This window comes from Tachysurus fulvidraco, chromosome 14 (genome assembly GCF_022655615.1).
Source record: "Tachysurus fulvidraco isolate hzauxx_2018 chromosome 14, HZAU_PFXX_2.0, whole genome shotgun sequence".
In the NCBI taxonomy this organism is placed as follows: Eukaryota; Metazoa; Chordata; class Actinopteri; order Siluriformes; family Bagridae; genus Tachysurus; species Tachysurus fulvidraco.
The window spans coordinates 3469645-3495685 of NC_062531.1; the positions used below are offsets into that span (position 1 = coordinate 3469645).

Here is a 26041-nt window from a genome sequence, read left to right on the forward strand (position 1 = left end):
CGTGTTGGTTCTGATGTATCGTCTAGTTTATAGGCAGGTGAGTGAACGGGTGAATAACGCCGCTCACATAGTCATGCTTTTACATACTCAGGAAAAGTCATGTGTCAAGTCATAATCCAAGTTCTTCCACTTAATGTCAGACAAAGTGAAATAATGCTGATACTTCCCAATATCCAGCTCAGTAAGCCAGGGCAAAGAATATTCCTTCATTCATTCATTCATTTTCTACCGCTTATCTGAACTTCTTGGGTCACGGGGAGCCTGTGCCTATCTCAGGCGCCATCGGGTATCGAGGCAGGATACACCCTGGACGGAGTGCCAACCCATCACAGGGCACACACACACTCTCATTCACTCACACACTCACACACTACAGACAATTTTCCAGAGATGCCAGTCAACCTACCATGCATGTCTTTGGACCGGGGGAGGAAACCGGAGTACCCGGAGGAAACCCCCGAGTAGTCTAAATTATATAAATATGAAAACTAAAAAAAAAAAAGTAGGGTGCCGTAAAAATTCGTAATGTACGTTTTAAGTCAAATAATTTTGTGAAACCCTGAAGAAATGTGTGCTTTTATATATTTATTCATTTATTTAGTCGCTTTAGTGTAATTGCAATAAGAACACAAATCATTGTAAATATTGATTAATTTATTATTTCAAATTTAAAAAAGAAATACAACTTGACCAACAAACTCAAAGGGGTGTGTGTGTGTGTGTGTGTGTGTGTGTGTGTATACTGCCTATACATGTAAACTTAGTAAATATATCATTTAAAACTAAAAATATATGGTAGACTTTATATAAGAAATCAATTCATTAGTAGCTGACTAGACAATAGCGTAATGACTTTTGATTCAGTTTATACTGTAATAGTAGAAGTGTGAACATGAAAATTTCTATTTAAATAAGTTTATTGCTCACTTAAATAAAATACTTTTTTTTTTTAAAAATACAGTAAAATAAAATAGAACAAGATACAATAAAAAGGAGGTACAATGGAATTGGCTGTGCAATACTATACCAGTGTAGGAGACCTAGGGGCTCATTTTTATCAATAAACCGATTAATGAAACGATATTTTGGCATGCAATGTGTGTCTTTTTTTGTGTGTGTGAATTATCTAATAAAAAAATTATCACAGCGTGATAAAGTAGCCGTTACACAGAGCGTCCTGTATTACATGTGAAGCGACCTGCAAGCAAAACACATCCTCTTCCCCAATCCAAACTATTTATATTTGATGAATTATGTTTCGCAGAACAGATTCAGAGCTGAGCTGCTTTAATTTCTTGATAACGAAGGAATCAGTGAGACTTCCTCAAGTCACGTATAAGATTTTAAACTAAACCGATAACGATTATATAAGAGGTCTAGAATAATGCTTAAAATTTACAATCTGCATTTTTAACATGTGGCTGTTTGAGGACAAATAAAAACGATTCGTTAGTAACGAGAAAGCCGAACGACAGAAGGATAAAAAACTTCAGCAGGGTTTCTTCAGTACGTTATAGTCAGTCGAGTGCTGCATCCTCTCTATGACCTTGTTCGAGATGACATTGCACTATATAGAAAACAGGGTGTGGTTTCAGTCATGTGCTGGCTGTTTGCTGTTATCTAAGGCGTCGTTGATTCCCATGAGCCACCACTGTTGTGAGGATTATGAAACTGGCTTTGGTTCAATAACTCGTACGGTAATGTTAGTATCGTGAGGTGAATGCACAGCTGAAAAATATATATATACACAGTATGTATATATGCAACAAATATATATATATATTAAAAAAAAATGACAACAAAACAGAGGCAGAGCTGGCAGGTCTATTTACAGGAAGTTAAGCTTAAAATTCAAATCAGGTAGTTCTGACACTATTTAAATGTGCTCTAAAGAATAAAAGATCACACGCTTATTAGGATCTAAACAACTTTACATGCACTATAGCTGACATTATATATCGCAATATCGGACATAAAACCTCGAGGTCGCGATTCGTAATGAATTTAATTCATTACCAGCAGGAAATATATATATATATATTTGTGTATATATTTTCTCAGATGTCATATAATATATTCGTGAATATTTGAAATATGCAAACCGCAACTACAAAGTCAGCTTCAGCGTGATGCTTCTGTGCAAAAAAAAAAAAGGGCATGATGTGGGAAGCAGGCCTCATAAACACCCCCATGTGTGTGGTTGGATCAGACTGGGATCCACTAAGCTCTCTTGCAAAGGCTGCTCCACCGAGAACTCGTACGGGGGCTGCAGTCGCTGGCGAGAGTGTTTCCCACCACGCTGAGGGATGGGCAGCTCTGAGTGATGGGCAGGAAGCGGGTCTGTGAAGAAGTAGGGATGTAGTAGAGCCTGAGGAGTGAAACAAAACGGAAGGAAGTGACAGCGTCCTTCTGTAGTATTGGAAATTTATTTTTAGACATCTGATGTCCAACTCAGCTACTAACGGTGAAGTTGAAATCAGTCTATATAGAAAATAGTAGATTTTTAAATCTAATATTTACTCCTTGGTCTAATGAAGCTGTTAATTCTATTCGGTAAGACAAAATCTCATTCGGTGTTGTTTATATAGATTCCCTTGCGTCTTAGGAAACCTTGCGTATTACACAGCAGTGTTTACAGATACTGTACGTCTTACACGCTGATCCACTGCCTTTCTCTAAAAATAAGCAGCGCCGTTAAAGTCGTGTCGAGTTGCGGATATAAAGTCGGATAGCTTGTGTTTTCACACCTGTCTGGCACTAATCCTCTGCTTGGATGGATACACAAGAAATTTCTTCAGCAGGTCGATGGCCTGAGGGGACGTATCGGGTACGATTTCCTCCAAAGGGATCGGCGGGTTATCTTTAAATGTTATCTTGTTGTAATCTGGCAACTCGGTGATCTCCTGTGAAATAAATAAATAATCAAACAAACAAACAAATAAATAAATACAAAAATACAACTATCCTTTATTAGAAGCAAATATAACATCACTATGAGCACTACATGCACAGACCTTACAACTGTAATTCAAAACATTATGCAGTGAATAAAACACTTCTGCTGTGATGGAGGAATAATCAACATCAGCTATAATCAGGACTTATGTTATTTTACGTGAGCTAAAATATTGACATGTCCAGCACTTTGGATCATTGTTGTCTTTAAATGGGCTTCATAAATAAAATTCGTAATTGATTCGATCAATGCCGCTGTGTTTTATTACTTTTACACCACAGCAGTATGCCAACAGTTACATTTTTAATTTATTATAAGGATGAAGGATTTATTGTCCATTTATTGTTGCATTGAGGTTGTGGAGGGACTCCCCCCCCCCCTCGCTACTTACAGCTTTACCCCTGACCGTTACAAAGTGCTGTCAGTCACAGTGAAGGGGGCGTGACTTTCTATTTCCATAAGCTGTTGCATCAAATTGCACTGCAATACATCATAGCAAAATGACTCGTAGTTTCTATAAATTGATCACTGACGATGTATCTGGTTCTGCATTGTACTGTCTTGGAAGAAGACACCCACAGTTGATAAATCCATAGCTGCAACCCAATCCCTACAAAATGAATCCAGGTGATAATTTTGCACACTAGTCACATCACTAGTGCATCTTTCTTTACATGATCTCATATACCATGTATGGCATTGCTGGTGTAAATCACCGAGTCTTCTTAAATTCTTGAGCCGAGGATTTTATTTGGGCATATAATCAGAAGAACACTAGAGAAACAGTGGAGACGGAGAAGCTCACCGGCCACACTTTCTGGTTCGGAGTTCCCAGGACACGGAGCACACAGCAAAGCTGCTCGATGTCATTCTCCCCAGGAAAAAGAGGAGAGTTATTCAACAGCTCCCCAAATATACAACCCACTGCCCTGCAGCAAGCACAAGCCAAACAACAGGTCAGGGGTTAGGAACCAACAGCACCGCCATGATTACTAACTGACGAACAGCTTCACTAGAGATTTCGTGGCATTTGTGAATCTGTCACCACCTAGTGGGCGTTTCAGTAAATACAGATAAACAGACATTGCTTGGGGTTAGTGTGTGCTGAAAGAGGTGGCTGGAAGTATTTATCACCTCAAAATGAATTAAACATAAGCTTCTGTAATACAGTCAGTTTCAAAAATATTGGCAACCTTGGTACAAATGGCCAAAAAAATGTTTGTACTTAATTCAATTAAGGCGACACTGAAAACCTCCGAGGGAATTTATTCAAGATAATTTTTTTTTAAAATAAATCATGTCACAACACATTTAGTACTTTATGAAATTCCGCTTTCCAAGACTAAGCTCACGTCCTTTTCATCTCTGGCCGAAAACACTTATAGCCCTTAAATGTAACTTTCTCTTATGTACCACCTTATTAATCCATTAGATATAATAATAATAAGATTTTAAAGATACCTTATCAAAGCTACAGCTCACAATATTCTGATATAATGATTTTTCTTTTGCCCATTAAACATGGTTTTTTTTTTACTATTACTGATCTTGTTTTTACTGGTGTAATTATAACAGGGTAACAGAGGTCTAAAAATAAAAGACTGCTCCTTTAATGCATGTTTTTCTGTTGGAAATATCAACCAAGGAATCGACTCCATCATGTAAGAGTTTGGGTAAAATTTAGCAATATATACTCATGAACTCTTAAATGATCTTGTTGTTTACTATCATTACACTTCTGTATGTCCATCCATATTTATTCTGCTTATTCTGTGTATATGTATGTATGTGTATATATATACATACATATAGATAGATAGATAGATAGATAGATAGATAGATAGATAGATAGATAGATAGATAGATAGATAGATAGATAGATAGAGATGTATACATGCATAATGACATTCCTTTTGTAGAGCTATCTGTCATACCAGTTCATACTGTAACATATATAAACACCACACTATATTTACCCTTATTCAGTTACATGTGCATATTACTACACCTTCTGTATAACCTCATACCCTTATTTATTACACTGCCACTTGTAAATAAGCCATCTATGTACTTCTGGTTAGATGCTAACTGCATTTCATTGACACTGTACATGTACCTTGCACAATGACAATAAAGTTGAATCTAATCTAATCTAATCTAATCTAATCTAATCTAATCTTGTATAACTGTGAGACAGAGCTGTGAAAGAACATACCAGAGATCCACTCCTTCGTCGTATTTCCGAGCACCGTAGAGAAGCTCTGGAGATCTGTACCACCTGTGACAACAAAAACAGGCTAAGAATCAGTTCACGTCTTACGCCCGAACACAAGCATTAGGTCAAAATATACCCATGAATACAACTAAACACTCACCTTGTGGCCACCTGATGACTGTAAAGCCTTTCTCCGTCGTTGGAAAAAAGCCTGGCCAGACCAAAATCAGCAATCTTTAAATGACCTGTCGAGCTGATTAGAAGGTTTGCAGGCTTCAGATCCTGTGTATAAATAAATATATACTGACATGACACACACTCAGAATTCGTTCTCTGCATTTAACCCATCTAAAGTGCACACACACAGCAGTGAACACACACACACACCGTGAACACACACCCGGAGCAGTGGGCAGCCATTTATGCTGCGGCGCCCGGGGAGCAGTTGGGGGGTTCGGTGCCTTGCTCAAGGACACCTCAGTCTTGAAATTGCCGGCCCGAGACTCGAACCCACAACCTTAGGGTTAGGAGTCAAACTCTCTAACCATTAGGCCACGACTGCCCCTATACATAACATATTGTATTTTATAATGTGGAGAGACAAGGTAGAGACGAAAGAGAGAAAAAAGAATACACTTTTAGGATGTGCCATTATAGGAAAACAATTAAAGTGTGGGGTGAACAGCGTTAAGTGGCCTTACAACCACCACAGAGTTGATTATTTTCCACTAACATCAGGCATGCTGTTGTATTAAATTCTGACCAATCAGAAGAGAGAACTCCTCAGGGATGTAGTATAATTTGATTTCATAGTTGCTACTTATTTCTTATTTCCATCGTGTCACATCTAAGTCAGTAGTCGAATATGATATCACTCCAAATGATTGATATCTGAGATGACGGCATTAAGCCCCAAAAAAAAGAGAGAGGACTCTAAGTCATGAGTATACACACATACCCTGTGCATGATGGAGTTCTCATGACAGAAGGCCACCCCTTTGAGCAACATCATCATGTAGCCCTTGACCTGAGACTCAGTCAGAGGTCTCTGAGAGTTCCGGATAACCTCCGACAGATCCGACAGCATGTACTCGAAGACCAGCACAAAACCGGTACCGTGTGGGAACACGTCCTTTAGCTTTACTACCTAAAAGGAAAAAATATACCAAAAAGAGATATTTACCAAAGAGACATACGGCAAAATATTGGGTGGAAGGATCAGCAAAGCTGTGGCCTTTATGAATCATTTCTAGTTCATTTAAATCATCGCTGTAGACATTTTAAATCCAAAATCCTTCAAATCTCTAGGTACCAAGCTTTACATAACCAAACCCATGTGTTAAGAGGACCTGAAATGACCTGGATTAACACTAGAGATGCTAAGTGAGCCCACAAAGGCTGTTTCTGCACGTTTACCAGAATTACGTGTAACATAAAGCCGTATTTTTACGTGCAAGCTGTTACACACACTCACATACGGGTTATCTTCAATTTCCTGAAGAGCTTTAATTTCTCTCAGTGCTTGGTTGGGAATCCCATCTTCTAGCTTTCGTAGGGCCACTTTCTTGAGTGCCACGGTCTCTCCTGTCTACAAGCAAAAAGGAAGAGAGAGACAGAGAAAGCTGATGATGTGAATATGTACGTATGTGTATGTATGATGTATGTCCATGTGAGTGGATGGATAAATGACACACAGAGACAGATAGGAAATGAAAGACCTGGGGCCTGGTGATGTAGGTGAATAATGCAGAACAGACAGTGGTGCTTATTTGGGCTTATTACACTTTTATGACACAATCGGCTGAGTTCAAGAACTAAATCAGAATCTAATCAACTTCCACAAACATTGAATTTGGCATCGAATAAGTGCAGGTAGAATCTACGGTGTCAGTCGACATACCGCACAGATTTGGAGAGGACACTGAGTGGATGATGGTCTATGGATAATGCAGAGAAAAAACGCACAGCTTTAGCACGCGCACAGGTGAGTAACATTACCTGTGCGCGTGAGCTGGCTGTCTCTAAAATCGACAGAAAGCACGAACGACAGCGTCGTTTTATTTGTTTTTACCTCGATGTGTTTGGCCTTGAACACAATTCCATGAGCTCCTTCACCAATCCTACCGAGAATACTGTACTGATCCATAGCTAAAGCGGCTATGCTAAGCTAAGCTAGGCTAAGCTACCTTTCTTCACCCGATATGAGCCTCGTTTCTATGGAAACAAAAACATGGCGTCACGGCAAGTCGGAAGGTCCAAACCTCATAGACGGCGTTTTATATTATATCAATAAATCGATGTTTAGTTCACTCTAAATTGGTTTATTATGGTTGGAAAGTAGGCATGTGTAAATAAACAGCATTAAAATCCTATCCTTTTTTTGTTGGGCTTTTTCTGATTAGAAAGACATTTAATACTCTTGCTGGTCTTTTCTATGAATTTTATATTCATATGTATATATAAAATCATATATTTGGAATATATCATATTCCAAGACATGACCTCATCAAAAAAAATATAAAAAAAAATAAAAACCACCAATAAACACTGAGCAACGTGAAAAATGAACACGGAGACAGATTTCCATTACTTTTATATGTCAAGACACAAAAGCAATCAATAGATGACAACATGTAAAAACATTTGTTACAGATAATTATATAAAAAGGCGGAGTTTTGTTTTACTTCTTGCTACGTGAAAGAACTAATTTACAACTGAGTTCAAACGCTGGCTGTGCCAATAATCCATCACTCACAAATTGTCAGAAAAAGCAAACCAATGTTTCTCATTTTCCATTCATTCAGAAACATACCGGTCCACTTTTCAGTCAAACACCATTCTAGAAACTGGGGGTTGTAATGCAAACGTTTCAGAGCAAGCATGCTGGTCCAGGATCGGAATTGAGCATCATCCAACTGAACACAATGATTAAACTCATCCCGTGTCAGCAATCTCAATCCGACACTGTTAATCCATCTGTACCCTGCACCCCGAAACCATCTGCTCAAGAAAAGAAAATAATAATTAAAAAATAAATCAACTGCCCCACGGTGAATGAAAACGCTTGACATTTTCCACCACAAGGAGAAGAATACCAAAGTTTTGCTTTTTACCTCTAAACCAGCTCACAAAAAAAGTATGGAGGGGGGAAAAAAGAAATCCACAGAAACTCAAAAAATGTTTACATAAACTATGGACTAGTGAAAAGGTTAACAGAAAAAGAAAAAGGAAAGAAAAAAACGAAAAGGAGAACAAACAGCCTTTCAGCAACACACTCCTTTAAATGAACAACAATATACAAGATGGGAGGGAAAATACATAAAGAAAAAGAAAGAAAGAAAAAAAAAATAATTCGGTACGCTAAAGCTTGTTTTAAGTGGGTAGTCTTTCACCAAAGCTAGTAGAAAAAGTTCACTTCAATCTTTAATTTGTGAATCGTCATCTGAAATATTCCTTAAGGTGGGAAGTAGAAAATTCCGCAGCACACGGGACAACTGGCCACAGGATCCCACGAGACACAGACTACAGGAATGAGCAGGAAACGTGTTTTTAAAACTGAGCGAATGCACACGTACGGGATCGAGGGAACATGGTTTTGTTTGTTTTGGAAAAAAAGAAACAAAAAAATACAAAAATAAACCACACACAGCGAGCTTCTGCTTCACTTCTTGCTATTTATGGGATTCCCCCTTCCCCTCTTTATACAAGATTCATTTCAATGCATTAAAAAAAAAAAAAAAAAAGGTCACATGCCTCCCCATCTACAAGGATCAGTCCTTACATCTTCGGTACAAAATACAATTCCCAATTCCCTCTTTGCTATGAATGAAAACACAGTGATGTAATAACAGGCTACTGGACTTGGATTGAATATACAATTACAGATGTCTTAAAATGAAGGTTTTTTTTTCTTCTTCAGAAGCATCACCAAGTGCTGTGTTGTTGCTTTTTTCCCCCCCTTCCCATCCTTCAATGGATTTCCGGGTGTAGCTTCATTGTCGGCTTTCCCCCTCCACAGTTACCGTCCTCCGACCGTCTGTGTCCAACTGAAATATACAGACTTAAAAAACTGGCAGAAGAGCAAAGTTGTTTTTTGTTTTTGTTTTTTTTTATCTATTGCTTGTAAGATAAAATAAAGGAACATGAAGGAAGGAAGGGGAAAAGAAAGGAAAAAAAAAAAAACGAACTACAGAAAACAACAGTTAACTTGACTGAATGCTGCCATTGGAAATTTATCACACAACTTCCGGGACAAAGCAAAAAGAATGTGCTTTTAACTGTTTGTCTGAAGAAGAAACATTTATAATACGGTTTCATTTTAACACAGTCGAAGCGATAAGGCGTCCATGGCACCAGGATGTCCAGTGATGATCGGGGTAGGGCACAAACAGATTATCGTGATCTTTCTCCTTTCCCCTCCACTGTCATATCTTGTTAAGTAGGAAGTGGTAGGGGATGTGGGTTTAATAAGGCTGGGGAGGGCATTCAGCAGGAAGTAGTTCGGTCAGGGGTCTTGGTCTCAAAGGGGGAGGGGCATGTCAAAATCTCTCACTGGTCAGCTCTCGCCTTTTTCGGACCGGTACCTTTCCTGTAGAGTGGGAAGAGAAAAACAAAAAAAATGTTTTGGTAGAAGGCATCGAATGCAATCATCTAATAATACAGGGGTATTCAGCATGGAGGAATGGTAACAGCAATCAGTGATGAACACGCCCAGCAACCAGTCACTTTTCACTTAGCCATCACCTCATGCTAAACCATCACAGACAAGCACAGACTCAGCCTGTATCACTCGGGCCCACAAGATATTAAGGGGCTTTTTACACCTGGTCACTTCATGCGTTTTCTGTGATATCTATCCGATGGTAAAAAGACCAGGTCTAAATGCAAACGTTTGAGACGTATATAAATCTGATCGTCCGAACCACTTCAGGACAGGTGTGAATGAATGTGGTTGTTCGAGCCACATACGTCAGCGCTATACTCCTCCCAAACGGAAGTACGTCACTCGCGGGTGACTCAAGAGTCGTGCATCGCGTGCATTAACACGGGCGACACGCAGGGTTGGAGCACTCGCGAAACGTGGGCACTTATTGCTCTTTGGAGCGATGAAAGCATCCAACAAAAGCTTAGTAAAACATATACTGATTGCATTCTGAAAACCACATACACCAAAACGTGTTCCGTTTCAATTACCCTGGAAATGAGGTAAAATATATTTGCGTTTCGGGCAGGAGTAGAAAGATCGGATCGATATCCGATCCGTGTTTACATGGCCTAATGTAAACGGAACAGTTTTAACAAATCAGATGGCTATCGGATCAGAGAAAACACACAAAGTGACACGCGTGTAAAAAGGCCCTAAGATCCTTTAGACAGGACTTAATCTCTATTACGATTAATCGTATCCACCGAATTACATTTTAGTATGGACCCTATAGTGTTTAACCCGTTTATTTATTCTTTGTTAGCAAACATTTGAAGTACTCACGTATCAGGAGATGAAACCGGTCTCTTTGCTGCAGGTTTGGCAGCAGATCCATCTTTACTCGTTTCTGGAAAAGATCCCACATTTCTAGCTTAAAACGGCCGTATAATCTCACAAAATATAGATCTAATTTTACTATGCACCGAGCGTGCGCTATATTTCTGTCCGATGGCTCCACTACAAAGTGGCAAATCAGAACCAAAAACTACTTTAATACGTTATGCCAGCTCACCTTGTAGCCACCTGACTTGCGTAGCAGGGCCGTAGCCCTTCTCATTGCGGGCGGCAATGCGGAAGATGATGGCGGGTTTGGTGGTGTAGTCAATGTGAGCATTGGACAGGCTGGAAGTCTGGACTAGGCAGGAAGGGTTTGGCCCACAGTACACCCGCATAAAAGCCAGCTGAGCCGGGGCAGATGGTTTGGCCTCGGTCGTCTGAGAGCTCTGGATGGCCAGGTAGACGGAATACTCTATGATCTTCCCTGACGTTACTGATGGAGGTTCCCAGGTGAGGTGTGCACCATCAGGACTCTGATTACAGGGACAAAAGGCACAATTTACGAATAGAAAGTACAAAAAAAAAATGGAAGGAAGGTCTCTGAAGGAAGAACAGCGTGAAGTCAGTTTCTGAAAGCTCACCTTGCTAATTTTAATGGCACACGGTGCTCCAGGGAAACCGGGCAAGCAAGTCTTGAACGCGGACACTTCAGAAAACGTTCCACGGCCACAAGCGTTGATTCCGGCCACACGGAACTTGTAAGCGGTGCCAGGAGATAGCTCCACCTTCTTCATTTGACTGTAGTCTGGTATGGCTCCAGAATCATCCTGCAATTGGACAAAAGTAAGGCAAACTCCTTCGCTGCGGTTCACAATACAAATCTGTGCACAAATCTAATTTAGAGAAAGAGAGAAAATCTGACTCACATCGGTGACTTCTGAATCATCTGCTGGGACATAATAGTGCGTGACAACCATGTTGGTCACTTTGACTATTCCAACATCGAACCACTGATTTTCTTTCTTCACTGGCGGTTTCACAACCGCAGGTGGTGCTCCTGGCTTCTGGAAACACCAAACAAACGAGAAAGAACTCTTCACTTAAATGGCTGAAACATTTTTAATGTCCTAAACCCCAAATACAGCCATATGTAATATAAACAAACATGTGTGTGTAAGTGGATGGATTAAATCAACTTACCCCAGCTGCAGACTCTATGCCATTGGCCACCTCAGCAAGCGTAGTGGCAGCCTGTATCTTGGCAGGGCTGGCAACCACCATGGGCTGGGCTGGGGCAAGTGTACTTGATGGAGCCAAAGCTGTATATAAAGTAAGTTTGTTTATTGCAATTGCATAACGTATATTAGGTTTTCAAATGTATTTATTAGGCTATATATTTTACTCATTCCATCCAAACGAGAGCAAAAAATTAACGCTTAAAAAGCAAGATGAACCGATTAATAAATAAGAGGTCTCGGATGTGCTCCTGCTTAGTCAGAAAGAAAACCACAAGCAAAACGGTACACTATGGCTATGAATGCGCGTTTTATTTTCCTTACTCTCTGCAGAAGTGCTGGGTAGAAGCTGAGCTACAGCTCCAGTTACTGCAGCAGCCATCTCATGACCGTTACTTTCGGTCGTGGGGTCGTTGAGGCTGTCCGCAGGTGCCAGGCCCTCTGTGGGCAAGGGAGCCGCACTCGATTCGGCCGCCAATTGCTGGGCGGAGGCGGCAGCTGCCGCCGCGGCCGCCGCTGCTTGAACCTCCTGGAGCTGCTGCTGCTGCTGAACCAGAGCTGCCAGTTCCTGTTGCGTCAGTACAATAGGAATGGTGGTGGTCTGTTGACCGTCCTGTCCCGAGTCTCCTTCATCTGGGGAAAAAAAATAATAGAAATAGTTTCCAGAGTGAACACCAGCCCATAGCCCTTGTCTTGTAGTGGGCATTCTGTTAAAGCTGAGGCTGTAAGATGATTACGCACTGAGCACGGCCTGTTGGGCTGCCTGCAGCACAGCCTGTATGGCGAGCGCCTGGGCCTCTTCTGTAGCTGCAGCCTGAGCAGCGGCTTCCGCTGCAGCAGTGACGGCAAGTTCCTCCGGGGTCAGTCCAGTCACCATCAACGTGGCCTGCTGCCCCTCGGCTGACATTAGTTCCTGAGGCAGCGCCAAGGCCTCAGAGTCCTGCCCTGCCAGAGCCACAGCTTCTGCCCCATCACCACCCTGATCCATCTGCACAGACATGACACCAATTGGACAAATACTTTCAGTTAAAATAAAAATGTAATCTATCAGCACAATGTTCTGTCTTTTAGTAAACGATCTGATTTATTAAATACATGTTTTTCCAGTAATCAAAAGGTACCTTTATTTTTTACTGCTTAAGGGTTTTTTTGTTTTGTAGATTTTAAATAGACTTCTAGTTCTCTCTAATATGGCAACGTGTCTTGACGACCGTGCCCACCCCTACCTCAGCTTGCTCTCCCTGGCCTGGCTGTGCTTCCATGGCAACGTGAACCTGCAGCATGGTGCCAGCTTCACCAGCAGCACCCTCCTCGATAGCAACAACTCGAACAGCTCCCTCGGCACCCAGTTCAGCCTCAGTTTGCATGGGCTCCTCTCCCATCGCTACTGCTTCAGAGTCTCCATGGTCCATTGCCTCAGCTTCACCAGAGCCCTCCGCTACAGCAGCAGAACCTGCCATGGATGAGATTTCCTGTAGGGGGCAGCAGAAAAAAAAAAAGGAATGAGTCTGGACTGTTTAAGTATGAAGTCTCCACAACTTTGGCACAATAAAAGAGTAATATATAGTCAACATACTGAGGACTGAAGTACACAAGATTAGCATCAGGAGGATTTAAGTGAAATAAATTTGCACAGACTTAAGAGAAAGGACCATCTCTCTTCATTTTAACTTCAACGGAGATCGTTGTAGTCATTGAAAAAAGAGAATGTTGTCCAGAGTAAAAAGAAAAAAAATCGACACTTACGGGAACAGAGGGTCCTGGGGTGGGCGTGGCCTGCGTCACAGTGGTGATGGCTCTGCTCTGAATCGGGGGATTAGCAGATTCTGTCAACGAAGTCGCCTCGGCGCTGGTGCCGGCGTCCTGTCCATCACCGCTCTGTTGCGCTGCGAGACGAATTCTAATCTCATCAAGACGGTCATGATACACAAACCGAACGCAAAGAGACTAAACTAAAATACTAGCAGAGACGGAGAACTTCTCAATTTTCTCCTCTGGTTATTAAGGTGCTCGTGATAAACAATAAAGGCAAGAAAACAACAATAATAATAATAATAATAGCATATAACTGAAAATACTAGCTATATGAGCATTCCTGTTATTGCACTAGTCACAGCTGGAGATACACACGTTTGCATCCTTGTGTATTGTATATTCTGTAGGCAAAAATGGCCGAATGAACACATCTGCAAAAACGCAGACAATCCAGTCTATTCTGAAGAAACTGCTAACGTTTTCTGTACGGACCAACGGCTTGAAAAAGCGATCGGTTACAACACAGCGTAGTCGACTTCTTTCCAAGTATTCAAATACAACCAGTGGATGCTTTACTGGTCCAGTTACTACTAAAACTTGTGTAGGTTTTTTTTTTTTTACAGACCTCGTAAAATCTGTTGGAAAGGTCATATCACATAATATCCTGCTGTGTATGTCACACATAAGCGACATAATTAAAACCTAAACTACATATAGAATATTATTTAAGAGTATTACTGAGCTCTTCGGAGATTTTGGAATAACCTGCTCAAGTCTTCTTTCAGGCAAAACATCGACATTTCCTACAAACGAAAAAAAAGAAGAAGAAGAAAAAAAATCAATCGGCCTTACCTGTTCCTTCTGGTGACTCGAGGCTGCTGGTGGCAGTAGTGGCTGTGTTGGTGGTGCCGGTCTCGTGTGTCTCACACGGCGGGTTGGAACACACTCTCTGCACCATGCCGTTCTGTCCTGTGCCGATGTTGGATGAAGCCTGTGTCGGTGTATTAGTGGTGCCGGTTTCATGGGTCTCACACGGCGGGTTAGAACACGCTCTCTGTACTGTTTTGGTTTCTGTGCTGCCCATATTAGAAGAGACCTGCGTGGGTGTGTTGGTGGTGCCGGTTTCATGGCTCTCACAACGCGAGTTAGAACACACTCTCTGTACTGTGTTGGTTTCTGCACTGCCTATACTGGAAGATGCCTGCGTGGCTGTGTTGGTGGTGCCGGTTTCATGGCTCTCACAAGCTGAGTTGGAACACACTCCTTGTACAGTGTTGGTTTCTGTGCTGCCCATGCTTGAAGATGCCTGCGTGGCTGTGTTGGTGGTGCCGGTTTCATGGGTCTCACAAGGTGGGTTAGAACACACTTTCTGTACAGTGTTAGTCTCAGCACTGCCCATGCTTGAAGATGCCTGTGTAGCTGTGTTGGTAGTGCCAGTTTCGTGCGTTTCGCATGGTGGGTTGGAACATACTCTCTGTACTGTGTTGGTCTCTACGCCCATGTTTGAGGACGCCTGTGTTGATGTGTTTGTGGTGCCCGTTTCATGCGTTTCGCATGGCGGGTTGCTGCATACTTGTTGCACGCGGCCCATGTCGGACGACGCCGTGGTCGTCGTGTTGGTCGTTCCGGTCACGTGTGTCTCACAGGGTGGGTTTGAACACACACGCTCGTTTCCAATGTTGGCGGAGACGGTGGTGGCCGTGTTGGTCGTACCGGTTTCGTGGGTCTCGCATGGTGGGTTGGAACAGACCAGTGTGACTTCACCCGGGGCATCGCCCGCATCAGTGCCCGTGGTAGAGGGCTGTTCAGAGGTGGGGGAAGCCAGAATGGACACCGGGAGGTCCTGCTGTGCCTCCACACCACTGGGGGTGCTTATCAGTGTCACTTGAGTGGGCTGGGTAGCTGCCTATTAGAGGAAAATAATGGTTAACTCGCCACATTAAAACAATGAGAGGTTTAATTCTGAATAAATGCACAGTACCTGTATGGCCACCGTAGGTGCAGTAGTCAGGTTTGTCTGGGGTGCAGACACTGTGATTGCTGTGGGGTTGATCACCTGGCTGGAGAGTGTGGCGATGGTGCCCAGGGTGGTTATGGGTGTAGCCAGACTAGAATTAGCAGTGGCAACGTTGCCCCCTGCCAGGCTGGTTGAAATTGTTCCAGTCACAGTGCCAAGAGTAGTTACTCCTACACAAACACAGGGCAAGAATGTTATAGAGCCATTATCGGGGATGAATGAATAAATAAATAAATAAATAATCGCAATGGACGCAAGTGTAAATATGAATAGGTGAAAATGACTTTAAACAAAACAAAACAAACAAAAAACTTAAAACGCAAGAATATACTGATTCATTTAACAGCCTTATATTACCTGTGGTGCCTTTAACCACAAGTGTGGTAACCGTGGGTTTGACACCAGACACGGTACCAGGAGAAACGAGACGCACGCCACCCATGGGCACAGTGCGAAGAATGGTGCCAGGCTGCCCTGGTGCCCCCTTTAGGACCACCTGGGGGGAGAAAAAAAAATGCAACATTAAAAACCCCAATAGGATAAGAGAATCCTTACTCCACGAGAAACTATGGATTCGGGCGAAGCCGCAACATTCGGCAAAACTTAATCGTGAAGAACTTGCGGTAGTCCAGCAGATGTGAATTACCACGAGCGATATCTACCTAAAAGAGGACCTCACCTGAGTCAATCCTTGCTGTGCACTTCCAGCAGCCAGCTTTGGCACAGCAGTGATGATTTTTCCTGGTGTGCCAGGCGTCACCATTTTTGTTGTGATGATAGTAATAGGAGACTTTATACCAGTGCCAGAGGTAGTACCTGTACAAAAAAGAAAAAAAAATATCGGTCACTACAAAAATAACTTTTTAAAGTAACAAGTGTCAAATAATGGCATTTATAACTGAAGTGTCAAGTTGTAGAGATTAAAGAACTTGCAGTAAGACAAACCCGCAGCTCCCTGCTGAATAGCGGACATCGGAATGGTCTTAATGATGGTGGTGCCAGGTTTGGTAGTGCTTGTAGGGGAGATGCCCAGAATGGTGGGTTTGGTGCCGGTGCCACCTGCCTGCGTGGTAGTGATGATGGTGGTGGGTTTGCCATCCGCCGAGGTGACTAACTTCAATATGGTGCCTGCGGGCAGAGGACCCTTCGTCTAGGAGAAAAACGTTAAGCAAATGGTCACGACTATCTAACGCCGGCCGTACGATCTATAGTTTCAGCCCAGCACACAAACATCATAAAGACAAACAAACAGCTAGCTCCGGTGTGCTGACCTGTATGATCTGTGTGACAGGACTGCCAGCTTGTCCCGTCACAGCAGAACTCTGAACTGGTTTAGTCTGGACCATGGACATCACCTTCCCCAGGCTAGAGAGCTACAAACGAAAGCAAACAATGTTTATAAACATAAATATTTCACTATGAAGGACTACTGGAATAAGCGTTAGAATTCTAACGCTCAAAATACCTGGGCGCAAACACAAACTTTAATAAAACATGCACCATTTCAATATTTACCAACATGATTATAATTTCACGCTAACCAGACATCACTACTTACGGAACACAGAGCTTTTTTATCAGGTATGGAAGAAATTAAGACAGTCTGAATAGCATAGGGACTCTACAAAGTAAAGAACGACAGTCGCTGACGATCGAGACGACATATGAATCAAACACATTCTGTGATTGATCCTCACCAGAGTTCCGCCGCTGCCCATAGTCAGCGGGCTCTTTACGAGCGTAATGGTTTTAGTGACTCCTCCCACCACGGTGGTGACCACCTGGGCCTGTTGGGCCACGGTCACAGTGCCAGATTTGTGCACAGTGATGATGGGACGTGTTGGCGTGTTGGGAGTAGTGATGGTAGAAGTTCCGGCTTGAGCTGCCGCCGTCTTCAGCATGCGGGTCGCTGGATTGCTCACCTTGATCGAAGGGAGGAGAGAATATACCGTGAGACTGAAGTATAAACTGGGACAGGAAGCGAGTACAGCAGATTGACGTGTCTACAGAGTACAATCCTGACTGAAGCTCTTTCTTTTGACCGATAAATACTAATCTAATTGTTGTTAGACTCCAAGCGACAGAATTTATAAGCTATACTAGAGATGTTCAAACTTTTAAGCCCAATTAAGGTTAAACTGCCACTCACGGTCACTGGTGAGGCTACTTTCACTGTAGCAGGAAGAGCTGTGGAGCCTGGAGTGACTGCGACGGTTTTCATTATAGTGGCTCCTGCGGGAACGTTCAGAACTGTGGCCGTCGTCGAAGGAGGGATTTTCTGCGTGGCAGCCGCAGCCGCGGCCAGAGCGGCCATGCCGCTCATCTGAGGGCTGCTCCCGATCGGCTAGATTAAATGAGAATGAAAGTTTCGTTAAGGTTTCAAAAAAACAACTAACTTGCACGAAGAATACAATTGTTAACTTGGAATAAAAGCACCCTGTTTACTGTAGAAATATAAAATGACAACTTACCGTCCCTCCGCTCTGTGCAGGAACGACCATACGGACCCCAGCAGGAAGAGACGCGACTGTAACTGGGGATTTACCGACCTGACTGGCCTGACGCACGGTGACGATAGACGTCCCGGCGGGGGCCTGAGGTGCTGCCACTTTCAAGATGGCTGCAAAAGAACAAGGCAGAGAGAGAGAGAGAGAGAGAGAAAAAAAAGGTCAATAACAAAAATAAATAATTAAATAATTTAAAAAAAAAAAAAAAAAAAAACAGGATACAGCAATTTGAGCTGCAATATTTAATGTATAAAATATGAAAATACTGATTTCCATCTAAGCACAATCATCACTTAACATCTGTTTCCTCCTTGTACAAGTTACGCATACAAACTGGTCTTTAAAAAAAACAAAAAAAAAAACAAATAAACTTTTATTGCTACCCACTTTTACCTGGGCCACGCGGTGAGGCTGCAGCAAGTGGGTTCCCAGGCATGGTTGTGGTAGGTGAGGGAACCTGTGGTACAAGGGTGACCCCTGTGACAGGCATGCTCTGCGAGGCAGGGGAAGCCAGGGCCGGGCTCTTGGGTGAGTTTGAGGGCAGCGAGGAAGTGGGAGTGATGCCGGGGGAGGAGGCCGTCGCTGCTGCCGGAATTTCATATTTCTGCAGCTGCAGCAGGTAGGCATCAGCAGTGGGCACAGCACCCCAGCTCACCTCCAGTGAACTTGTATTGGCACGAACTAGTTGCACACGAGATGGCGCCAGAGGGCGGTCTGTTTAAAAAGAAAAAAAGAAATGTTTACACAAAGAATCAACACAATTTCATTTTTCTCAGTATCTACATTGGAAAGGCGTTAAAAAAAAGGAGACACTGGATTCTCCTTTTAAAAATGTTCTTTCCCTTCTATACATTCGCCTAAAGAATTCAGGTGAGCAGTTAATTAGCAAGATAAACACTCACCTGTCTCCAAATACCAGAGGTCCTTGCAACACACTTGGTTGTTCCAGGCTTTGCGGTAGCCGTCTCTGCCGCTCCAGACGTAAAGTCTGGAGTTGATGGCTACAGAGCAGTGCCCTGCCCTGGCTCTTGGGATGTTGTCTTCCAGAGTGTCCATTAAAATAGTCTCCCAGCTCATAGAGTCTGCGAAAGAGATAAAAATAAAATAAAGACAGACAGAAATTACATTTATCCACTTCCATCACACAGGTAGATAATTAATAAGCATAATTAACACCTACCCAGATTTAGGCATGCCAGTGTGTTTGTACACTTCCATTCTTTTTCATGCGTAGCCACTTTCACGTCATCCATCACCAAAGGCACCCATCCACCGAACACGTACATTCTAAAGAGACACGGTGATGGCACAGTAAATTATAGGTGAACTCAGAAAATCTCAGCCATTTTATATATCGCTGTTCGTATTCGAAGACACTTTGTGATCAGAGGATAATCGTGGGCTTTGCTTAAAAGATGTAAAAGGTGTCTCTGAGGCATTCCTGAGATCGAAGTCGATATCCTGATCGCTAGGTTCATGACTAAATGAGAGATTAAAATCACCTCCACTAAATGCACGTAGTCTATATTACAGCGTAGAACCAACTGTGAGCTACAGTAAAGTCAAGATGACGTTTTATAAGCATTTACACTTCAACCTGAGGAAACTCACTTGTTAGATATGGTGGTGGCAGAGTGAAGACTGCGAGGGAGAGGAGCAGTGCCACTGATCGTTGGCTTGTTCCATGTAAGTGTGTCTGTAGGAGAGAGGATTCGATTATAAAAACTTCTAAGCACCAGAGGAACAATGCACTCAGACCAAGTGCTATATAAGCGGACTTGGCATGATTAAAACAAGTTGCTAATCCTTTGCCTTTTTTACTGTCTGTTTAAACTGTAATACAATCAAATTTTATTACTAGTCGATATTGTGCAACAATACTATAGAAACGATTGAACTCTACCAGTGGATGTTTACTTTTTAAAAAAAAAAGAAAGAAAGAAAGAAAGAAATTTAAATACTCGATTCGATTCACTGCTTATCCACTGAAACGTTTCTTTTCCCTTCTTACCTATATCTAACGTCCAGAGGTCTCCGAGGCGGCAGCCGCTCATGCCGCCGTAGATGACGAGGCGAGACTTCTTTGAGGTTTTCTCTGTGTAGACTACGGCTGTGTGGCTCTCACGAGGTGGAGGAAGCACGCCGTATGTGATGGGGATGTCCCAGCCTGCCACGTTGGATCCTGGGCGCAGCTCGAGCGTGTACAGGTCATTCAGGTATCTGTATATAGGGAGTAAAAACATTCTGGGTTAACTGTTCGAGCGTTAATAAAAAATCCAGTCTTACTATATTAATCTCCTTAATCCATCTTATGACTCGATAGCGTTACCAACCTTGGAATATTGTTTTTGGGATCTTCACTGTCATTGGCAAGTCCACCAAATAGGTAGCATTTATTCCCCACAAGGGAGAAGCTGTGACCCAGGCGTGGACAAGGAGGTGGGCCGTTCTTTGGAGCTTTAGGTTTCAGCCGCTTCCACTCCCATCTACTAGCCTGTATTATAAAGTGCGAATTTAAAAAAATAATAATTATAATAATGATGATTAAATTAGGTCTCACCAATTCATCAATAATTTTGCTTGTTACAAACTTGAACCACCATCAATACAGTTAACATGACACACCCACCTGTAGTTCATAGAGATCGTTGCTGTATTTTCCATATTCAACCATTCCTCCGAACACCAACAGTCGGGTGCCGTCACACACAAACCCATAAGCAGCACAACCAGGTGGCACGTCGCCCCGGACAGCCGGGATAAACCACTGATTAGTCGCTGCAGAGGAACAAAAAAAAACATCACAAACAGGATGTTTAACAATTAACAAATGTGATTAGCAATTATAATGCATTGGAGGAGGCAAATGTGAGCAACAACGTGCTTTAAAAATTTGCGGAATAATTAGTACTACTGTGGTAAGGCAAATAGATGCAGAAAAGGGCCAAAAAAATCCACCCAAAAGCCAGATCGCTTAACGAACAGGCAGAAAAACTTTGATTATGACGGCTCGAGGTCGTGAGGATCCCTGAGGCCTTGTTTTGAAAACTGCCGACTGCGGGATTTACGGTTTGTCTTTGTTTGTTTTTTTTTCTGCTGAACTCAAAAGTTTGCATTTTACACTTTTATTTACATATAAAAAACGTGTTTGTCACTAAAGCGACGTGTATAGTTTTATCGATACGGAAATACTGTGATCGACGAGCGAACAAACAAATATCGATAAAAGTTTCCAAGTAACAAGATCGCACGGATGTCTGTCGAAAAGCCGTGTTATTAGAGAATATTTACTATGATGAGTATTTTTGATTATTATTAGTTTATTCATCACTGAAACACAAACACTGAATAACTGTTTATCAAGTAAACTTTCTCTGTGGTCTTTAAAACGTGAGTGCATGCATGTAAAATACTGTACTGTGTGAATCAGGTCAATTAACCAATTAAGAGTGTGTGTGTGTGTAAGAGAGAGAGTGTTTGTGTATATGAGAGACTAAACTCCACGCGTGTTTTTGGGTAAACATTGAAAAAAAACGTGAGTCTGCGTAAAAGGGGCGGAGCTTGTTGTCGCAGTGACGTAGCCGCGCTATTATCCCGCCATTTCTGTTTGCATTTTTTCCCTCCATTCTCTGTTGTGCAAAAGGTGGCTAACTCAAACGCTAGCTCTCTCTCTCACGCGCGCGCGCACACGCTAGCTTCGTAGCACTAGCCGATTAGCTAACAGTGCTAACCCCTGTAGCATTTTTAAACACGATTCAAACAACTGCACGAATGTTTGTACATATGCACGTTTTGTTTGTTTAAAACACGTTAAAATAAATAAAAGACTCAAATTTAAACTATATGTCGATATTTGAGCTTGTATTTTATTTCTTAACAATTCAACATGTTTATCGGTAACATTAGCATTAGCCGCCTGCATGAAGACCAGCGGTTGTTCTGGTTGCTAAGTTAGCAGTAGCTAACTCAACGTGGGCTAACGGTACTTGTTTAAACAAATAAATAAATAATTTAAAAAAAACACACACGGCAGAACAATTACCTGTGTTGTACACGTGAAGTTCATCCACGATTCCTTCATTGCCGCCGCCGAACACCACCATCAGCTCTTTAATGGCGACGGCGCGGTGTCCGTGACGAGGCCGAGGCACCGGGCCGGACCATCCGAGCACCCGCTTCCACCTCGGCTGCAGCACCGAGCCCGAAACGCTCAATGTGTTGTTAGTACCAGAAGAAGCCATTTCCCCCTTTGTTTTAATATAAACAAAAACAAAACGCCATTCATCAAGATTCACGTGTAAATTAGGTATTTACATGGCTAAGTATTTATGCTAACATGCTAACTAGCTCGCTAGCGCCAAAAAAGGCGGTGAGTAAAAAATAAAATGTATTTTGTTTTTTAAAAATACATATACAGATATACATATACATAAGCGATGCATACAAAAATACGTCAAGCTAAACCATCCATTCTGAAGTTAGAGAATTACCGCTAACTCTTAATTTAGGTCTATTTATATCAGTATATATATAAAAATATCTAGCTACCGTTTCGCCAAAGCAGGAGCTAATTCTTTCGACTGGATTAGCATACAAACAAAATAAAATATAGGACGTGTATATTACACCCGGTGAGATAAATAAAAGGTTTACCTAATGCAAGAAAATAATCTCCTTTTTACCACAAAAAATAACTAGTCCATTCCAACTTTACTGCCCCGCTTGAGCAGTTTTAAAATTGTAAATATAGTAATGATAAAAGCTTCAGGCTTCGTGTTAGCCGCGTCACAACAATGTAGCTAGCTACGTTTTGGTAGCTCATCTAAAAAAAAAAAGCCACACAAGCCGCAGTTTCAGTGGTTAGCAAAGAAAAAAATCAATCAAAAGGGAAAAAAATCCTTCGTCGACATCGAGTTGTAAACTTTTTTCGGTAGTATATTAGCGTTTTAAGTCCGTACAAAATGTAGCCAGCTAAGATGCTAGCTTAGCTTAACAACTAATGGAAGCCGCCATTTTAGCGGCATTCGCTCTGCGACAAAATAAAACAAGCCCGCCGGGTGAAGCAAAAAAAAAAAGACCGATTTAAGAGCCGCCTTTGTTTTTAATTTGCGCAAATGCTAACGCATCTCATGCAAATTCATTTCCAATCGCAATCCGTTGAGAATCCGAAAAATAAAGTTCCCATCTTGTCTATTAAAGATGTCTGAGAGAAAGAGAAAAGCCGTGCAAATTCCCATCGGGTGCCGCCATCTTGTAGCTTTGGTTAGCAAACCTGGTGGCTAATGGGAATAATAATGCCGCTTAGCTAGCCGACAGGCTAAAAGGCTAAAAGCTAACGAGCTAGTCGCCGTCAAAATAAAAATAGAAGCCCTCTCAAAATCGCTAAATTCAATGTTTTGTTTTTTAAAATATATGTAAATAAACTTATATAAATAGTAATAATATAAGAAGACGATTTTCTTGACTTGATGGTTAAGATACTGAGAGCCAACGTTAGAATACAAAAATGGGCGGTGAACAAAAAAAAAAAAAACGTCAATTTCCATGTTATGGGAGATAAAGTTATGCACTTACTTAATTTAAAAGCATTTTCCTGCACATTAAAAGAACCCAATTCAATGCCTAAGCAGAAATCATTGCTTTATTCATTCTGGAATTTGCTGAACAGCAGTTTATTATTATTATTATTATTATTTTTCCGCCGTGTTCAGTTGCAGCTTTTTTTTCTATGGGAGCCGCCATCTTGATACAACAAAACCAAATACCACCTCCAGCTAGCACGATGCTAATCGCTTTTCTCAATGTGTGGACACGTTGCTAAAATATACCAAAAAAAAAATAAAAAATTGCAACCAAAATACATGTGTATTACCAACCAACACTATAGCCGCAGCGAGTTAGACACGAAATAAATAAATAAATTTACAAAACAGCAAAATGCTAAGCTGCTCAGGCTAAGCAAGCTAACGAGTTAGCAGACTAGCCGAGGTCTCTATAGGCTTTATGGCTAGCACGACAGCTAAGCTACAGGGTTAGCATAGGACGGCAAAATAGCTTACGTTTTTTTTTTTAGCAGGAGCTTTAAGCAAGAAGATTGTGCGAAATCGTTTCTTCACGACAGAAAAATGTTACATGCTTCATTTGTATTGTTGTTGTTTTTTTATTATTCATCACGAAAGAAAGAAAGGCATTAATGCATTTCCCTTAAATAGCCGTTTATCGCTAGCTAGTTAGCTTCCCTTAAGAAAAATGGCGGATGTACCGTTAGCCGTCATCAGAATGGTGCAAAAGTATTCACGCTTGCTGATCTCGAAGCGTGAACAAATACTTACTCGAGACTTCCGAGTTGTTATTTTAAAACCGAAAAAATCGAGGGAGAGACTCAGTTAAACGAATTCAACCCCGAGTGTGTGTTTGTTTTCTGTAGATATTGCTAACTCTACATCCTTTCATGCCGCCCAGGAAGCCGCCATCTTCTTGACAAGCCCCTTCAGTAAATAAGCGCCGTGGCTGCTTGTGTGCCTCAGTGGCGGCGGCAGAGTGGCGGCGGCAGTGTGGCGGGTCGGACGGTGAGCGGCGCTCCGCTTCCCTCGGCAAACTATTTCCCTCACAACATCGACTAGCTAACTAACCAGGCGCTGCTCTCCAAATCACCTCATCTATTCTCCAGCTGTGGAGCGTCTACAGCGCGTCAAACGAGTGCAAAATATCCGGTTGTTTTTCCACGCGTACACACCTGCCTTTGCCTCTGAGAACCACACGTGCGTTGCCTTTTGTTTTTAACTCACATCACAACGCGATTAAAAGGTTACTCGGATAAATGTGTGTTGGTTCATCCGTCTGTCCATTTAAAAAGATGTTTATGGAAGGAGTCTCCAATGCAAGCACTGTGTAAAAGTCATGGCTAAATCTAGAAGTTAAAGTTTTCCCCACAGTATTCCCAGTTTGTTTTCATAACACAGGCAATCAGAAAAGCATTTTACTACAAACATGGTACTCTGTTGGGGGGGGGGGGGTTGTAAATAAACTTCATGTTTCAGTGTCACATAAAAAACTAAAAATAAATGCAAACACTGGCTCATTGCTGCGGTACAAGAGTAATAAAGCACTCCGGGGACTAGCCATTATTTAAAAATAATTTATTTCAGGATGATAGCAGGCTCTGTGGAGGGCGATATCACACAACCGAGTCATCGATTAATCTCTCATTCCTTATTTCTAAAATGTTAAAAAACTGATCATGTAAAATGTGATTAAAATATATATATAAATTTATTTTTTTTAAATATCTGTCTTCTTCAATAGGCTTAATTTAAGTAGTTAATGCATGACCAGACTTAAGGTTTCTAGCATTCCTCGTTCTGTTAAAATAAAATAAATAGAAATAAAACGCTTTCTTCAACCTCTTCATGTACCTCTTTTACCGTCGTGAGACGTCATGTTTCTGCTCAAAGTGATCAAATTGTTGTTGAAAGCTTTGTGCAATTAATTAACGATTTGAATTATTTCAAGAACTGTAGTCTTAAATTGTCACACTGTCTTAAAACATAGAGATGAAAGATATATAAAAAAAATCTAAAGATAATATAAAACTAGTGGTGTATTAAAATGCACATCATCGGTAACTTTAACGGTTTCTCATTACAAGATTTCCTCATTACATTTCATTTCCCCTTTCGTTTTGAATATATATCAATCATAATGTCTTCAAGTGTTGTAAAATGTAATCTTATTATAACCTGGCTGTTGATGGATGAATTAAACTTTGCACAAAACACGACCCACACTGATATTTTACATAATGTTAATATTTTAATTTTTTACCCCTTCAACAAGATCCACTAAAACCAGAGGCACAAAGTGAGGCACAAAG

At 41.6% G+C, this 26041-nt stretch overlaps 2 protein-coding genes across 7 annotated transcripts; both read right to left on the bottom strand.

Annotated features, from left to right (window-relative positions):
- Positions 1-667: 667 nt before the first annotated feature.
- cdk20 (cyclin-dependent kinase 20) lies at positions 668-7419 on the bottom strand. Of its 2 annotated transcripts, none has more exons than XM_047823027.1 (8): positions 7072-7090; positions 6646-6759; positions 6130-6318; positions 5332-5453; positions 5172-5234; positions 3762-3885; positions 2748-2903; positions 668-2368 (listed from the first exon to the last, which is right to left on the bottom strand). In XM_047823027.1, exons 3-8 carry the CDS (start codon positions 6256-6258, stop codon positions 2177-2179), a joined length of 786 nt encoding a protein of 261 aa, XP_047678983.1. In that variant the 5' UTR covers positions 6259-6318; positions 6646-6759; positions 7072-7090; the 3' UTR covers positions 668-2176. The 2 variants fall into 2 exon arrangements, with proteins under 2 accessions (XP_047678983.1, XP_027007068.1); XM_027151267.2 differs by lacking the exon at positions 7072-7090 and adding an exon at positions 7243-7419 and having other exon boundaries at positions 669-2368.
- A 328-nt stretch (positions 7420-7747) lies between these two features.
- Positions 7748-24698, bottom strand: hcfc1b (host cell factor C1b). 5 transcript variants are annotated; one of them, XM_047823026.1, is made up of 28 exons: positions 24501-24698; positions 22211-22415; positions 20798-20946; positions 20502-20662; positions 20180-20388; positions 19780-19864; positions 19349-19455; positions 19071-19250; positions 18562-18882; positions 18133-18281; positions 17811-18005; positions 17359-17583; positions 16933-17034; positions 16607-16811; positions 16341-16477; positions 16019-16157; positions 15626-15831; positions 14497-15550; positions 13636-13775; positions 13116-13361; positions 12631-12877; positions 12214-12522; positions 11855-11973; positions 11581-11718; positions 11296-11481; positions 10890-11187; positions 10661-10724; positions 7748-9760 (listed from the first exon to the last, which is right to left on the bottom strand). In XM_047823026.1, the coding sequence occupies exons 2-28, from the start codon at positions 22407-22409 to the stop codon at positions 9721-9723; spliced, it is 5610 nt and encodes a 1869-aa protein (XP_047678982.1). In that variant the 5' UTR covers positions 22410-22415; positions 24501-24698; the 3' UTR covers positions 7748-9720. The 5 variants fall into 5 exon arrangements, with proteins under 5 accessions (XP_047678982.1, XP_047678980.1, XP_047678981.1 ...); XM_047823024.1 differs by having other exon boundaries at positions 16595-16811; XM_047823025.1 differs by having other exon boundaries at positions 18556-18882.
- Positions 24699-26041: the final 1343 nt, after the last annotated feature.

Coding starts and splice junctions, on each gene's coding strand:
- cdk20 (XM_027151267.2), bottom strand. CDS start 7,317: ATGGATCAGTACAGTATTCTCGGTAGGATTGGTGAAGGAGCTCATGGA. Junction 6,319..6,645: donor AAATTGAAGATAACCCGTAT/GTGAGTGTGTGT, acceptor TTTTCCTTTTAG/GTAGTAAAGCTAAAGGACGT. Junction 3,886..5,171: donor GACGAAGGAGTGGATCTCTG/GTATGTTCTTTC, acceptor TGCTTGCTGCAG/GGCAGTGGGTTGTATATTTG.
- hcfc1b (XM_047823022.1), bottom strand. CDS start 22,409: ATGGCTTCTTCTGGTACTAACAACACATTGAGCGTTTCGGGCTCGGTG. Junction 19,865..20,179: donor CCTCTGGACGTTAGATATAG/GTAAGAAGGGAA, acceptor TCTCTCCTACAG/ACACACTTACATGGAACAAG. Junction 19,251..19,348: donor ACTGGCATGCCTAAATCTGG/GTAGGTGTTAAT, acceptor TCTCTTTCGCAG/ACTCTATGAGCTGGGAGACT.